The sequence below is a fragment of the Rhamphochromis sp. 'chilingali' genome, assembly GCF_963969265.1.
Source record: "Rhamphochromis sp. 'chilingali' genome assembly, chromosome: 10".
NCBI classification, from domain to species: Eukaryota; Metazoa; Chordata; class Actinopteri; order Cichliformes; family Cichlidae; genus Rhamphochromis; species Rhamphochromis sp. 'chilingali'.
In genome coordinates this window covers 20,483,453-20,499,829 of record NC_137937.1, presented here as the reverse complement: position 1 = coordinate 20,499,829, position 16,377 = coordinate 20,483,453, and the positions used below count along the sequence as shown (strand labels likewise).

General features: G+C 40.1%; 4 protein-coding genes across 6 annotated transcripts in view; all 4 read right to left on the bottom strand.

The window, feature by feature from the left end:
* Positions 1 to 2,952: 2,952 nt before the first annotated feature.
* Positions 2,953 to 3,945, bottom strand: LOC308404014 (polyubiquitin-like). The gene is made up of 2 exons (XM_080893849.1): positions 3,805 to 3,945; positions 2,953 to 3,711 (listed from the first exon to the last, which is right to left on the bottom strand). Exon 2 carries the CDS (start codon positions 3,699 to 3,701, stop codon positions 3,237 to 3,239), a length of 465 nt encoding a protein of 154 aa, XP_080749975.1. The 5' UTR covers positions 3,702 to 3,711; positions 3,805 to 3,945; the 3' UTR covers positions 2,953 to 3,236.
* A 3,357-nt stretch (positions 3,946 to 7,302) lies between these two features.
* LOC308404013 (polyubiquitin-like) lies at positions 7,303 to 8,313 on the bottom strand. Its single transcript, XM_080893848.1, has 2 exons — positions 8,159 to 8,313; positions 7,303 to 8,065 (listed from the first exon to the last, which is right to left on the bottom strand). Exon 2 carries the CDS (start codon positions 8,053 to 8,055, stop codon positions 7,591 to 7,593), a length of 465 nt encoding a protein of 154 aa, XP_080749974.1. The 5' UTR covers positions 8,056 to 8,065; positions 8,159 to 8,313; the 3' UTR covers positions 7,303 to 7,590.
* Positions 8,314 to 9,536: 1,223 nt separating this feature from the next.
* On the bottom strand, positions 9,537 to 12,515 carry gatc (glutamyl-tRNA amidotransferase subunit C). 2 transcript variants are annotated; one of them, XM_080893846.1, is made up of 5 exons: positions 12,148 to 12,514; positions 10,734 to 10,784; positions 10,091 to 10,260; positions 9,872 to 9,975; positions 9,537 to 9,708 (listed from the first exon to the last, which is right to left on the bottom strand). In XM_080893846.1, the coding sequence occupies exons 1-5, from the start codon at positions 12,337 to 12,339 to the stop codon at positions 9,647 to 9,649; spliced, it is 579 nt and encodes a 192-aa protein (XP_080749972.1). In that variant the 5' UTR covers positions 12,340 to 12,514; the 3' UTR covers positions 9,537 to 9,646. The 2 variants fall into 2 exon arrangements, with proteins under 2 accessions (XP_080749972.1, XP_080749973.1); XM_080893847.1 differs by lacking the exon at positions 10,734 to 10,784 and having other exon boundaries at positions 12,148 to 12,515.
* Positions 12,516 to 13,613: 1,098 nt separating this feature from the next.
* Positions 13,614 to 16,377, bottom strand: part of sgsm1a (small G protein signaling modulator 1a) — a 37,833-nt gene continuing 35,069 nt past the window's right edge. The window contains exon 25 of one of the 2 annotated variants that reach the window (XM_080894494.1): positions 13,614 to 15,223. In XM_080894494.1, the coding sequence (XP_080750620.1) occupies positions 15,135 to 15,223 (89 nt within the window). In that variant the 3' untranslated portion in view covers positions 13,614 to 15,134. The remainder of the gene's footprint in view (positions 15,224 to 16,377) is intronic. The other variant, XM_080894495.1, reaches the window with a different exon arrangement.

The window sequence follows — 16,377 nt, the reverse complement described above, 5'->3', positions numbered from 1 at the left end:
ACATGGACAGCAACAGTAATTAGTTAATCTGTGGTGACTAAATGATGCAGTAATAAGGGTCTCAAAGTGTGCTAAGAAAATATCTCCCACTAAACTAGCAGTAACAGCTTGAACTGTTCATACAAGGAAACACTGATCCATGTTGTTATATCATTAACACCAAATTCTGACTCTGCTATCTGAATGTTGCAGCAGAAATAGAGACTCAGCCTTCCATTGTCTAATTTTAGTGAACATGTGTGAATTATAGCCTCAGTGTCCTGTTTTTCACAGACATGATTGATACCCGGTGTGGTCTTCTGCTGCTGTAGTCCTTCTGGCTCGATGAGCTGTGTGTTCATAGTTCTTCTGCATTAGATATTTGAGTTAATGAACAGCTGAACAGTAGCCCAGTGAGTGTTTGTATCTCTCTCTCACTCACTTAAATCACTTTTCTTCCACATTCTAATGCTCACTTTGAACTTCGGGAAGCCACCTTGACCAGATCTACAAGGTTTAAATGTAGATATTCAGTTCAATTCCATCTAATTGCTGCCGTGTGCTTAGCTGGTTCGTTATGAGCAATAATGCGCAGTCGAGTGGTGTACCTAATAATGTGGCCACTGAATATATTTCTCTTTCTCACACTCTGTAGCCTACCAGTGACTAAACACCAAATACTCTAAAATATTCAGCTTATGGTGATTTTTCAGAAAGTAAGAAGAGAATAGTTTTGCTCACATTTTTTGAAATCCTCCAAGATAAATCTTCAGGAAACATCTCGTATATAAATGTATCTAACTGTAATAAAAGCCAGATAACTGAGATAATACAACAGACTTATGTTTATTGTAAATCTGCTTAATCTGATCAATGATTTTCACATACAGAAACTATTGTGATTAACACTTAAACAGTGGACTGGAACCATTACATCCTGCTGTTGTAACACTTGGAATACTCGACTTGGAAATTAAATATTAGATATTTTCTCTCTCTCTCTCTCTCTCTCTATGGCCTACCGATTACTAAATATCAAATGTCCAAATACTCTAAAATCAAAGTCAAAGTCAAAGTCAGCTTTATTGTCAATTCTGCCACATGTACAGGACATACAGAGAATAGAAACTACGTTACTCTCAATCCCTAGATAAAATAGCAAATGAACATTTAAATATAAGAGTGATTAAAAATGCAAGTAAAATAATTAAAAAGTAAAATTTAAATAAATAAATACAATACAATTTTTACATATAACAAGAAAGCTATACAATATACAATATAATGAGTAAATGACATTGAGTGCAAACCAGGCAGAGTAGTGCAAATGGGCAAATAGTGCAAATGGAGATTTGGTAATGTACGGTAAGAGATAGTGTAACAACAAAGTCTTATGAGGTAGTGGCAGTCCAATGCTCCACAAAGTGACTGGTAACTGGTGCAGGCCAGTGAGTGAGTTAGAGAGTGTGTGTGTGTGTGTGTGTGACAGAGTTCAGTAGGACCGTGGAGGAGAGAGGGGAGAGGGGGCAGAATCGGGAGGGAGTTAAGCTTCCTGACAGCCTGATGGATGAAGCTGTCCTTCAGCCTGCTGGTCCTGGCCCGGAGACTCCGCAGTCTCCTCCCCGACGGCAGCAGCTTGAAGAAGCTTTGCATTGGGTGCGTGGGATCAGCCGCTATGCAAAGGGCTTTTTTAGTGAGACGGGTGCTGTAAATGTCCTGGAGGGAGGGGAGAGAGACACCAATGATCCTCTCTGCAGCTCTCACTATGCGTTGGAGGGTTCTATGACAGGATGCATTGCAGGTTCCAAACCACACAGTGATGCAGCTCGACAGGATGCTCTCGATGGTGCCTCTGTAGAAAGTGTACATGATGGGGGCTGGTGCTCCTGCTCTTCTTAGTTTGCGGAGAAAGAAGAGACACTGCTGTGATTTCTTGGCCAGTGCTGTGGTGTTGTACGTCCAGGAGAGATCCTCTGTGATGTGCACACCCAAGAACTTGGTGCTGCTCACTCTCTCCACAGACGCTCCGTCAATGGTCAGAGGAGCATGTTGGGTGTGCATTCTCCTGAAGTCCACAACAATCTCCTTCGTCTTCTCCACATTCAGAGAGAGATTGTTGTCAGCACACCACGTGGCCAGGCGTCTCACCTCACTTCTGTAGTCGGTCTCATCCCTGTTGCTAATGAGACCCACCACCGTTGTGTCGTCCGCAAACTTGATGAAGAGGTTGGAGCTGTATGATGGAGTGCAGTCATGGGTCAGCAGAGTGAAGAGGAGGGGGCTCAGCACACATCCCTGCGGGGCCCCCGTGTTTAAAATGATGGTGCTGGATGTATTACTGCCGACCCGTACTGCTTGAGGTCTTCCGGTGAGGAAATCCAACAGCCAGTTGCACAGTGAGGTGTTGAGCCCCAGCTGGACCAGTTTTTGAGTGAGCTGTTGGGGGATTATGGTGTTGAATGCTGAACTGAAATCTATGAACAGCATTCGAACATATGAGTCATTTTTGTCCAGGTGTGTGAGTGCCGAGTGGAGTGCAGTGGAGATGGCATCATCGGTTGAGCGGTTGGGCCGATACGCAAACTGGAAGGGATCCAGGGAGGGGGGCAGGACAGTCTTGATGTGTTGCATGACTAGTCGTTCGAAGCACTTCATCAGGATGGGAGTAAGTAAAATATTCAGTTTACGGAAACATTTTAGTATGTAACTTCTTGTTAAATTAAATTTTAAGACAAATCTTCAGGAAACAGCTTAATCTGACTACTATTGTGATTAACACTTCAACAGTGGACTGGAAACATTACATCCTGCTGTTGTAACACTTGGAATACTCGACTTGGAAATATATATGAGTGAGAGTCTCTTATAAACACTGAAACTGTGATTTTAGAACTACTTTTAATGGGACCCGTTTGTCTTGTGATCTTCACGGTATAGCTACAGCCCCGGAGCTGACACAGACACAGGAAATGTTAAGACACATAAACTTCCGTTAGAAACTTTATTGTTTGTATTTAGTGCAGTTAACATGAATTTGTCATGACAGAATCCATAACACAGTGGTTTGTGTGACTTAAACACAAACTTTAACACAGAATGGTTAATGAACACAGACGGTGCAATCTGGAGGAATGTTTTTTTTTCTTCAAAATAAAAGCACTAATAAATTAAAAAAAAAATATACAAGATTGGTCGATATCATTAAAATTAAATAACATGCATGGGCTTCCTGGTGTATGAATCATGTTAAATTGTCCTCAGCCTCCTCTCAGACGTAAAGTCAACTCGATGGTGCTGTGGTTTCTGACGTTGTAGTCCTCCAGTTTGCCACCCTGCATCTCCCGGCCTTGGTGAATGAGCCTCTGCTGGCTCGCTGGCACCCCCTCTCTTTTCTCGACTCTGTTCTTGAAGTTGCTCACAGTCTCGTCGAGCCTGATGTCGTAGGTGCTCGTTTGTCCCTTTTCATTTCTGAGGAACACCTGGGTCGGAGGAGGCTCGGTGACCAGCAGGGACACCTGGGAGCCGTGCTGTAAGCCGTAGTAGCTGATGGGTTTGGAGTCGTCGTTGAGAGGGGTCTTCTGGCCGTTTATGAAAACCAGCCTCTGCCTCTGGGGGTCGACTCCCAGCATGCTCTGGATTTTTATTTTCAGAGAGCCAACCGTGTCCTGTGGGTTCACCCTCACGGTGTGGGACCCACCCACCATAGTGATAGTTATATCCATGTTGGCTAGTCTGAAAGAATACAAAAATAGTTCCTTATAATACAAACGCTCAGGAAATAAAAGACTTTTCAGTTATTTCTCACAGGCTTGCTCAGTTTCCTACCTTGCGATGGCTTATTGAGGCAAAACAAACTTCTCCGGAAACTTGAAGTCTTCAGTCGTGCTCAGGTAAACAATGATGCTCACACAACAGCTGAGCGGAAAGTTTCGGCTCAGCTCTTTATATACTCTCCCGCTCAGCTGATCAGCGTCCGCCCACTCACTTAAGATTCGTTTTCCATCTCTGCTGTTACAACTTTCGGTTTCTAGTCTCCAAACATCACGCTGCAGTGCTATGGTGCTTGGGGTGGTTTGATCAGAGACTATCCTTCCTTAAAAACAAAACAAAACACAATTCGACCAACTTAAAAATTAAGCCACGTGCAGCGGTCGTGCGTCAAAGGGCGTGTTCGGTTAAGAAATATGGAAATGTCGATTTTTGAGATCTCTCAGATTGAAATAAATTATGAATTTATTTCATTTTGAACACAAAGATATGCATTTTTTAAATTAACATTTCCTTTTTGCTGTATACCACTGGATTGCTAACTATCAGCAGATTACTATATCACTGGCAGATTACTAAAAATGAAAAAAAACTTCTGTCTGTATAGGTGCACCGAGGCAGCAATGTTCAAGCAACAGAACTTGACCGAGAATCAGCACATTTGTAAGATTTCTTCATTGTTACTGGAGTTTATGAGAGCTATCGCTATGTTCAATGAAACTTAGCACAGAGAACTGTTCTTAGTTAATGCGGTGCATCGAATTTTTCCATAATTAAATGTTAATGGTAATTTTATTTATATGGCAAATGTCACAGCAATAAAGTCAATGTGCTTAACATAAAAGATATCATAGACATCATAGGCATCCTATGATGCCGTGATCTGAGTCTGCTTTTGAATACGCACACAGTTGTAACTGACCTCAGGTCAGCGGGAAGCTTGTTCCAATGACGACAGTAATGTCAGCACCCTCAGCACTCTTCATGGTGAATTCACTTCCAGTCATTCTGTGCTGAAATGGAAGTTATAGTGATGTCAGTACTGGGTAATGTGTATGTAAGGACTGGCTGCTGCATTCTGAACATGCTGAAGTCTTCCTACTCAGGATTTGGATAGTCTTGCCAATTTAATGGATTAAATTCTTTTATAAATGCAAATGTTAATACTGCTAACAATACTCCAGTGTTAAACCACACTTCTGCAGCAGTGTAATATAAAGAGCCTTGGATATTAGTAAATATATCCTTTGAATTAAGGAGACGGGCATCAGCCACAATATTTAATTTTGAGTTATTAATTTATTGTTTCAAAAATTTTTGCTTTCAGTGATAAATGCAGGAACACACGTCAGATCACATATATGATATAGTAGAGTCTGTGAGGGACTAAAATGTGTAAAATTCCTATAGTGTATTGAATTTTGCAGCAGAAATAGCGACTCAGTCTTATATTGTCTAATTTTAGTGAACGTGTGAACTATAGCCTCAGTGTCCTGTTTTTTACTGACAGGCTTGGACCCGGTGTGGTCTTCTGCTGCTGTAGTCCTTCTGGTTCGATGAGCTGTGTGTTCATAGTTCTTCTGCATACCTTGGTTATAAAGATGGGTTGTTTGAGTCACTGTTTCCTTCTTATCAGCTCAAAGCATGTTGATCATGTTTAAATGTAGTGACCTGCTGCTATGTGACTGGCTGTTTAGATATTTGAGTTAATGAACAGCTGAATAGGAGCCCATTGAGTGTTTGTATCTCTCTTGATCTTTCAATGTGTAGTCTATCACTGACTAAATGATTTTTCAGAAAGGACAGCAAGGAAATGTGTCAATTTTAAATGTTTATATCAGAGAATATTTTTCCGTGTTTTTCCTTAAATGGTTTAAGTTCTGTTTGCTGACTCTCTTCCATTAGACCATAGGTGTCAAACTCTGGCCCGTGGGCCAAATTTAGCCCGCAGCCTAATTACATTTGGCCCGCGAAGCCATACCAAATTACTATTAGAGCTGGCCTACTGGTATTATACAGCTAATATATATATTGTTTGGTATTAAGCTTTGCTTGTTCCATATTCCGTTTTTCAGCAAAACGTGTTTGAGTCCATAAGAAAAGATTCATTCTTATATCTGGAGGAATAAATATATTTCAATAAATATTAACGTTAGCCCACGACTTTTTTTCAGTTTTGAATTTTGGCCCACTGTGTATTTGAGTTTGACACCCCTGCATTAGACCCTGACTTAGTCTTCCAAAATCTAAGCTCTAAGTTTGTGAAATTAGTATTGTTATTATAATATTTTGTATTTAACAGGATGAACACTAGTTTAATGTCCAATAAACTTGCATAGCCAGAGACTACAGAGACTGCAGCGTGTTGTGCGCTCTGCTGAGAAGGTGATTGGCTGCAGACTCCCATCTCTGCAGGACCTGTACACCTCCAGGACACTGGGGTGTGCAGGTCGGATCGCAGCTGACCCTTCTCACCCTGGACACAGTCTGTTTGACCTGCTCCCCTCAGGCAGGAGGCTCCGGTCCATTCGCACCAGAACCTCTCGCCATAAGAACAGTTTCTTCCCCTCTGCTGTTGGACTCATGAACAATAACCATATGACTGTTCCCACCCCTAACACATGACCCTACACTGTGTTCACTGCATCATTCCATGTTTGGCACTGATCACCACCTGCACTCATGTATATATCTATCTACTTAGCACTTTTAATTCTTATTTTTATGTCTATTTAATGCACTAGTATGTTTGCACTAAGTACCGCAGCAATTTCCTAATGTTGTAAACCTGCTCAACATTTGGCAATAAAACCCTTTCTGATTCTGATTCAGAAAAGCCTATATGGCACCAACAAACATACCATGTTTAAAATCACTTTTCTTCCACATTCTGATGCTCACTTTGAACTTCAGCAGGTCACTTTGACCAGATCTACAAGTTTTAAATGTAGATATGCAGTTTAATTCAATCTAATTGCTGCCGTGTGTTTGGTTCATTAGTTACTAGCAATAATACACCGTTGAGCTGTGTACCTAATAATGTGGCTACTGAATATATTTCTCTTTTTCACACTCTGTAGCCTACCAGTGATTAAACACCAAATACTCTAACATATTCAGTTTATGGTGATTTTTCAGAAAGTAAGAAGAGAATAGTTTTGCTCACATTTTTTGAAATTCTCCAAGTTTGTAAAATTAAATATGAAGGTAAATCTTCAGGAAACATCTCGTATATAAATGTATCTAACTGTAATAAAAGCCAGATAACTGAGATAATACAAGAGACTGTTATGTTTATTGTAAATCTGCTTAATCTGATCAATGATTTTCACATACAGAAACTATTGTGATTAACACTTAAACAGTGGACTGGAACCATTACATCCTGCTGTTGTAACACTTGGAATACTCGACTTGGAAATTTATATGACTGAGAGTCTCTTATAAACACTGAAACTGTGATTTTAGAACTACTTTTAATGGGACCCGTTTGTCTTGTGATCTATACGACATACGGCCCCCCCTCCCCCCTCCCCAGCTGACACAGACACAGGAAATGTTAAGACACATAAACTTCCGTTAGAAACTTTATTGTTTGTATTTAGTGCAGTTAACATGAATTTGTCATGACAGAATCCATAACACAGTGGTTTGTGTGACTTAAACACAAACTTTAACACAGAATGGTTAATGAACACAGACGGTGCAATCTGGAGGAATGTTTTTTTTTCTTCAAAATAAAAGCACTAATAAATTAAAAATATATATACAAGATTGGTCGATATCATTAAAATTAAATAACATGCATGGGCTTCCTGGTGTATGAATCATGTTAAATTGTCCTCAGCCTCCTCTCAGACGTAAAGTCAACTCGATGGTGCTGTGGTTTCTGACGTTGTAGTCCTCCAGTTTGCCACCCTGCATCTCCCGGCCTTGGTGAATGAGCCTCTGCTGGCTCGCTGGCACCCCCTCTCTTTTCTCGACTCTGTTCTTGAAGTTGCTCACAGTCTCGTCGAGCCTGATGTCGTAGGTGCTCGTTTGTCCCTTTTCATTTCTGAGGAACACCTGGGTCGGAGGAGGCTCGGTGACCAGCAGGGACACCTGGGAGCCGTGCTGTAAGCCGTAGTAGCTGATGGGTTTGGAGTCGTCGTTGAGAGGGGTCTTCTGGCCGTTTATGAAAACCAGCCTCTGCCTCTGGGGGTCGACTCCCAGCATGCTCTGGATTTTTATTTTCAGAGAGCCAACCGTGTCCTGTGGGTTCACCCTCACGGTGTGGGACCCACCCACCATAGTGATAGTTATATCCATGTTGGCTAGTCTGAAAGAATACAAAAATAGTTCCTTATAATACAAACGCTCAGGAAATAAAAGACTTTTCAGTTATTTCTCACAGGCTTGCTCAGTTTCCTACCTTGCGATGGCTTATTGAGGCAAAACAAACTTCTCCGGAAACTTGAAGTCTTCAGTCGTGCTCAGGTAAACAATGATGCTCACACAACAGCTGAGCGGAAAGCTTCAGCTCAGCTCTTTATATACTCTCCCGCTCAGCTGATCAGCGTCCGCCCACTCACTTAAGATTCGTTTTCCATCTAACAGGCTTTATAAACTGTTATAAGTTTCGGTTTCTATTCTCCAGTGCTGACTAATGGCTTACAGCATTACAGGTGTATTGATCAACACACCCCGTGACGCGTTTATGAACATATAACCTAACAGGTTTATCAGCCAGGTAGGGGAAACACCGCTGGAAAACATCCACTGATACAAATCACAGGGAAAAGCTGCTCTCTTTTTAGCTACCTGTACTTTTTTGGGAGTGTGGATTGTATGGAATCAAAACAGAAAGGAAAATAAGCCATTATGCACTGATTAATATTGTTACAATAGATAGAGATCATCGTGTAAATCATAAATCAGGTGTGATAGAAGAAATACTTTAAATAAAGTAAAACACCTGGAGGCAAACTCCTGTTCTAGATGAGAATCAAAGTACTTGACGCATTAAAATGTCTCATGTGACTGTTATATACACTCACTCTCCGATTTATTGGGTACCCCTTGTTAGTTCCTGGTTGTACCCCTTTTGGCTTCAGAGCTGCCTTTGTAGTTCTTTGTAGCACAGACTCAAGGTTTTGGAAACACGCCGCAGAAATTTATAGTTAATGCAGTTTTGCTGGATGATTGCCTCAATGAGTAGTTGAAAAGGCATACCTAATTAAATGGCCAGTGAGAGTATGTATATTGCTCTTTCAAAAGCAGGGGTATCAAACATGTGGCCAAAGGGTCAGGACCACCCAGCAGGTGGTTCAGTTTGGTCCACTGAATGGCTTTGCATACAGGTTATTATACATTAGGTTCACTGGTGTGGCCCAGATGAGAGGAAACTGGGCTTTATGTGGCCCATGAGCCAAATTATATTTAACACTAATGACCTAGAATAAAAATCATGACAGCTTTAATCACAGGGAGAAGAAACACACAACAGTTTCTAAACAGTTACAAAAAAGTTTGAATACATGCAAATCTTAATATGTAAAGTATTTAGAACTTCCCAGTAAATGTACTGGAATTAAGAATTAATTACACACAAAACAAAAATATTCAACTACAAGAATCTCAAACTGTACTTAAGCACAGTTCATTTTATTCACTGCAGATCAAAATAATGTACTACCTTTGACCTCAGTGTCCTCATAGAGGCTGTAAATAAACCGTCCACTCACTATTTCCATAAAACGATACTGAAACTAAACAAAACATGGGCGGCAAATGAAAGTGAGAAACACAACTTGTACAAGTTTTTTTATTTTCCTGTTGCAGAAAAAATGTGAAAACACACACATCACACCGTGTTTATGACTGTAGCTATGAAGGCAAGCTGGCCTCAACTTCATACACATCAAAACTCTGAGTTTTTCAGCATGGCAGTCCTCTCCTCCCCCTTAGGTAGAGGAATATTTCCTGTGGTAAGAAAACAAGCAATAGTTAAAGACCCCTGCAGGTACACAATGAATAACATAACATATTGGGTAATTTTATTAATTTCTCTACTCATTAATCCAGTCATACCATTTTTAAATCAACACTAATTGACAGAACCACAAGAAATTTGGGTTTTTATTACCTGGTGGTGCCACAAAATATTCTTCAACTGTGCTTTTTGAGAGCTGAAGCAGTTTTTCAGCACAGTCACCCTCCATCACAGCATCCTCCCTCAGGTACAAAACCCTGATTGTGCAGGGATAAAACCCAATCTTTAATCAGCATTGAAGCTAATACGTGCAAGTGAACACAGCCATTAATTTATTGACAGGTGCATACCTGACATCAACCCCAGCCATACCTGTCCTCCAAAACTGAATCCATCGGTTCAACCCCTGTTGTGTCAACGACATGAAGCTGGTCTGCAAACCGTATGGCTTTTTCCAAACAGGCCAGTCCCTGTTTGGTGCGAAAATCCACCAAAGCCAGTCGCTCCAGTTTGTCCACCAGGTCAGCAGGAATATGGGCAGGCTGTTAGATAAATGGTGTATTGCTTAGAAATGTATGGGTGACAGCTTACTTCAACCATCACTAAACTATGCCCAGTACTCTACATAATCATTGAATAAAGTCCTCAATCATTTATTCTCAGCCAACTTTATAATGACCAAATTTTTTTCATCAAGTTATTTTCCTCTTTGAAGAGTTTAGCTGTCTGTCACTGCTACACAGCTTTATCATATCCAAGCTAATTTTGTATGACATTGTTTTGATGTCATACAAAACCCTAAAGCCTCATGGCAACAAATAACTCACTGAAAAAAAAAATTGTGGGATCTGCCCACTATCAACTAAACTGACATTAGGAAGGTGTTCAATGGCCAGTAATGGCCTAAAGATGAATGACTGAAATCTGTCAGCTAAATATCTAACATCTACTGTGGATTTCCAGACATTCAGTCATGACTGTACTATGCTGTGCTGTGCTGTGTTAAGGGGATTACCGGAGGAAGCTGTTCCTCTGGTACTGGTTCCCATGTTGCCACCTTTGGTATCTGTAGAAGAGACAACCTGGTAACAAGATTGAGCCACTGTTCAATAGAAGATGCTGCTATATTGGATATAGTGAGGGTAGCAAAAACTAAGTATATTTACTCAAATTCTGTAGTAAAGTAGTTTCTGAGATAACTGTACTTTATACCCCCACTTTCAGGGGTAAATGTTACATTTTTAATATTTATGTTGACATCTCTAGTTATTAGTTACTTTTAGTATGAAAAGGCAAGGCAGACCCTGTGACCCTCCTCATATGAAGACACTACATTTAGAATTTTCTGTGTGTAAATGAGAGGGAGACAGGTGTACCAGTGAAGCTGCAAGAAGCAGAGGTAGTGAAGGTAGATGTGTTTAAACACCTGGGGTCAACCAAAACAACGGACAGTGCACAAGTGGCAGGTGAAGAAGAGAGTGCAGGCCGGGTGAAGTGGGTGGAGACGAGTGTCAGGGGTAATTTGTGACAGGACAGCAGCAAGAGTGAAAGGGAAGCTGCTGTGATGTATGGTTTGTAGACGTTGGCACTGACAAAAAGTCAGGAGCTCAAGCTGGAGGTAGCAGAGTAGATGATGTTAAGATTATGTTTGGACCAGGATGGGCAGGATTAGAAATGAGAACAGCTGAGGTTGAGCAGTTTGGAGACCAAGTCAGAGATGCAATTCTGAGATGGTTTGGACATGTACAGAGAAGAGATAGTGGATAAACTGGACACAGGACACAAAGGGTAAGACTACAGAGAAGGTTCACATATACACCGAAAGAGAACATACAGAGGTTTGGTGTGATAGAGGAGGATGCGAAGGATAAGGTGAGATGGAGGGAGATGAACTGCCTAAAGGGAGCAGCAGAAAGAAGAAGACAGTTCATTTTGATTAGTGGTGTTTTATACTTTGTCAAGCAATGTGGACTTTATTGTGTTATACTACAAAATATGCTCATTATCCCCATGTGAGGGGATAAAATACAAACAAACTGTAACTAACAACTTTCTGGTCCAACAGGAATTTTAGTTTATAGTTATCAGGTCCAACTAATCCCAAATAGCTAGGAGAAATTAAAATCACATCGCAAAGAAAAGATCTCTGGATCTAAAGAGCTTAAAATACTGTGCAACTTTCAAACTTTGTGACCTCTGACCTCTCATATTGACTGCGCCACCAAACAGCGGTAGCTTTCCTGCAGACTTCGCACATAAATGTTGAAATTATCAGATATATCGTCAAAAACCACGCTTAAGTTTTAATCGGCATGTCTCAATTAGAGGGGCTAACCCAGAGCCCTTCTCTAACACTTCACTTCAGCCACGTTTTAATGCTAATGCGTTGCACTTAATCAGGACTTTTACTTGTGACACATGTACTGTACCTTCTGGTTAAGTGGTTCAGAGCTGAGCAGACGCGTTGTATTTGCGCTGTGGCTCTGCGGCCAGCTGATTCTCTTGCTGTTTAGGATTGTTATTGAGTATCCATCATTGGGTAGCAGGCTAAATAACATCCGAGGGATTTTTACCGACACGCCACGGAATGTACGCGAAGCAGCGAGGCTAAACACGGACATTTTCAACACAGCTAGCTGCCAGTCAGCTATGTCTAAGATGTAGTAGAAAAATTAAGCATTTCACTTCTAGTCTACTTTCACTAGGAAGGTAAGCTCCAGGATAACCTAGCTTCACATGCTATAGCTAGCCAAGGACCTGCTGTAGCTAGCAGGAAAAACGAGAGGAAGCGAGAGTTTGAAATCTGAACGTACTTCCTTGTTGGCACCGCCACACTTATTTTCTTTAGTTTATAAGGAATGAGGGTTTTAAGCCTGTTACACGTATAACACAGCTTAATAGATGCAAGGCTTAAATTATAACAATTTTAAAATACGAAAACGTATTAGACCTCAGTATAATTTTGAGTTAGCTTGCGACAGCCGTGTGTCTTCGCATCGAGCGCCCGGATAGCTCAGTCGGTAGAGCATCAGACTTTTAATCTGAGGGTCCAGGGTTCAAGTCCCTGTTCGGGCGTCAGTTTTTGTTTCCAGTTTTCAAAGTACTCAAAATACATAACGACCCTGCTGGCATAATAGCGGCGTTCTTTATCCTGTAAGGGGGCAAACGCGCTGAGAAGCTCGCTTTAAAAAATGAATGCAATGAAGCTGATTTCCACTAAGGTGTAATTCTTGACTTTAAAATCTGTATAGAGTCTCTTGACAAAATAAGTCACAATTTAGTCACCACCACAAATGTCACACCCTCAGGAAAAAAAAGAGCTCTTTCATTTGTAAAAACTTTCATGTGAAGTGAAAGTACACTTTCTTTCATTTTTAAGGGTTTTAGTATCAGGGAGTAATGAAAACTTAATTGAATCCTTAATAAGTTCTAAAGTTATCTAAGTCACAAGATGACATATTACACACTGATTCATTATTAGCCAATCAAATGCAAATCGGAAAGTGTGAGCACCTCTGTAAAAGAAGAAGCTTTGGCAGTTTGGAGCATTTAAGTGTGTTAACATAATACCAAGCAGCAAATGTTGATCTGGGAAATCAGTTAAATCAGTCTGGGAAGGGTTATAAAGCAGTTTGAAGTCAGTCATTCTATAGTGAGAAAGTTGTTGTCTTCACCAAGAGTCATCGTCCCAGCAAATTCAATGCAACTGTGCAATGTAACAAAAGGACTGAACATCTATCACTTGTTTGGAGGAGTTGAAGAAACCTCCAGAAGTCTTCTGGGTGCATTTAGTTTTTATTTTATTAAGTCCTGATACATAAAACAATTTAAGGGGTCATTTCTTTTTCACATGACTTCCTGAATCTTGATTTTTGTTTTCTTACTAATGAACAGAGCCCTGTTGGTATTTCTGCCTAATCAGCCCCCTTCACTTTGATTATATTTAGTAAAATGCACATTACAATTATGGAAAAATAATGATTCCATTTTATTTTTTATTATTAGAACATATACCATTTAATATATTGTATATATGACCTAAGTATAGAATTTGATTGTTTTACAATACACATTTAGAACTGGCCACAAAATAAAAATATCCGATTTACAAACAAAGCAGCATCCGAAAGAAAGAAATGGATGAATGAATAAATAAATACTTTGGCATAAATGTTACAATAAATTAAAACAGGCTTTCTGACAGCATTTAGCATTCACAAAGAAACACCAAGATTAAATGCAGCTCATCCCACCACACCCTTGAAACAACACTTGAAAGTTTTAGGCTTTAAATGATGAGTATACGTCTGTCGAATCTGCCAAAAAACAAAAAAATGCACTTTTAAAAATCTGCCATACGGTAACTTTCATTCTCAGCTCTCTGCTTAAACCATCCTCACACTGAATAATCATATGATCTCCGCTTTTCAGCTAAAATTAACATTTAAAACAGGCACCGGACAATACAGGACAACACAAGGAAAAAAAAATCAAGATGAGTAATCACAATTTAAAAGTTCACACTTGGTTCACTGGATAATGAAAAAAAAAAGAAGTTAATCAATCCAAGCTTGTTTCTTTACACGAATCTCCGCTAAGACATCAATTGGTAACATAAATGTCAGATTATGATTTTACGAGATAATTTATTTCCAATAATTCAAACACGTTTTCTTCTCCCGGTACACCACAGTTAACACACATAACAAATAAAGACATACTATTTGGCAGACGAGGCAGTTCAAGAACACTGGAAACACCGTTGGCTAAACCAATAACGTGGTGTTAAAAGCTGAATTATCCTGAACACTGTGTGTGAAACGTAACTGGACTGGGTTACATTTTGGGCTCCAAGCCAGTGTCCTGAATCAGTCTGTAAAAATTACTTTTGCTTTAGGGTGTAAAGCATATTAAAAGTCTGCAGACATTCTTTCCTTCGTTAGAATAAGAGGATAACTGTATCTCTTTAATAGCTCTATCTTGTAGACGAAAAATAATCAATATAAACTATTATCACAATGTATTTTTCCCATAAATATAGTCTCTGGTTGAATTCAGTTCTGCTTTTTGGTTTGAAGTGTGCAGCTAAAACCATCTTTATCTGAAAATATTAAGTGCACTCGGACTAAAGTTGACACTTGAGGGATTTCTGAGAAAAAAAAAGAAATATTTGGAAATTAAACAGCTTTACATTTGTTTTCACTTCAACGTACTGACAAATGTTAAGCGTAATATTCTCACACACCTGCTGACAACACAAACAACATCGAATAACATATAAGGATATAGTCAGTAAGGCTCATAGCAGCAAAATGATTGTAAAGGCTTCATGTATGTGTGAGAGCGTGCGTTCTTCTCTTGTGCTGCTACAGCCGGTCACACTTTGCTCGGAAGGAAAAGAAGACAAACAGCACAATCACTTGTTCTCTATCAGCATCTGCACCTTGCACACAAGATCTCTGGCCAGGGTCAAAATCTGCTTGATGTTGTGACGCTCCGCCATTTCTGAAAGGCACAAACAAACAACAGCTTGAACATTTTTACCCGTGCAAGATTGCACAGATCGTCTCTGTAACTGTCCGTATCCGTGATATTGTAACTTTTTGAAAACATGCTCAGAAAACTGTTTACACAGACTTTACACTCGCAGTCATCCATAACACACTCTGCATTTCATGCTCTAATTAAAAGTTTTTGTGGACATGACATTGTAAGTTCATGCTGGCAAGCAAATAATATCTCTGACTCATTTACATAATTGTATTCAGCTGCTCATAATTCAGTCTAAAGCTATTTGTACCTGAAAATGAGCCTCACTCCTCCTTAACCCTGGCTATATATATTTTTTTTTAAATTAAATTTTCACCTGAAAATATGTCAGCAACACCTACAAAACTACGAGGGCACGATGCCAGCCTTGCTCTCTGTGGATAAGACAAATCTGTGGGAGCGTTTTGAAATACAATATGAATCTTTAGTGAGCCAGAGTAGGAGTTGTAAATTATTTACTGTCAGTAAATAATGTTTTAAACCTCAAGAGGGAGCAATCCAGTCTCAAGATTCACTGTTTTAGCTGCAGAAGTTTATATTGAGCAGTGTTGCTCTGTTGTGGGACTTACTGCCCTTGCATGAATGTACATGGACAGTCTGAGGGCAGTGAAAGCCCAGCAGGCACAGAACAGAGCAGGCATCAAGGACAAAGCACTGATTAAGTCAAACATAATATGTAAAAGACAATCTCAGGTAGAGGAGGGCTGCAACAGTAACTGTAGGCAGTGTGCAACAATCTCAATAACAGTGCATATATTTGATTTGCCATTTGAATGTGTAAAAGGAGATATCAGCTGTGGCATCAGTTGATGTGTGCTGGCACTGGAATCAGCTGCTGTCACTGGGATTTTGGGCTGAGTGTAAGTTCATCGCCTGCCTGAATGTCCTGCTCCACAGAAATGGAGCAAAAACATGCTACAGCTATTTTAGTCAAAGCAGCAATCTGAGGCTCATTCACTGAATATCACGCTTGGCAACCCTCGAAAAATGATGCGTGGTTTCAAATACTGCCTGGTCCTGATACAGGGACCTGGAGGGGTGAAAAGGTTGAGTCTCACAAGAAACTCTCCTGTTAAAACATGAGCATGAGACAAACAGGTTTTTGAAAA

Excerpts from the sequence above, each read along its gene's own strand:
- LOC308404014 (XM_080893849.1), bottom strand. The coding sequence starts at position 3,701 with ATGGATATAACTATCACTATGGTGGGTGGGTCCCACACCGTGAGGGTG.
- LOC308404013 (XM_080893848.1), bottom strand. The coding sequence starts at position 8,055 with ATGGATATAACTATCACTATGGTGGGTGGGTCCCACACCGTGAGGGTG.
- gatc (XM_080893846.1), bottom strand. The coding sequence starts at position 12,339 with ATGTCCGTGTTTAGCCTCGCTGCTTCGCGTACATTCCGTGGCGTGTCG. Across the intron at positions 9,976-10,090 it reads GATTCAGTTTTGGAGGACAG|GGTTTTGTACCTGAGGGAGG; the intron begins GTATGGCTGGGG and ends CTGCACAATCAG. Across the intron at positions 9,709-9,871 it reads ATATTTTGTGGCACCACCAG|GAAATATTCCTCTACCTAAG; the intron begins GTAATAAAAACC and ends TTCTTACCACAG.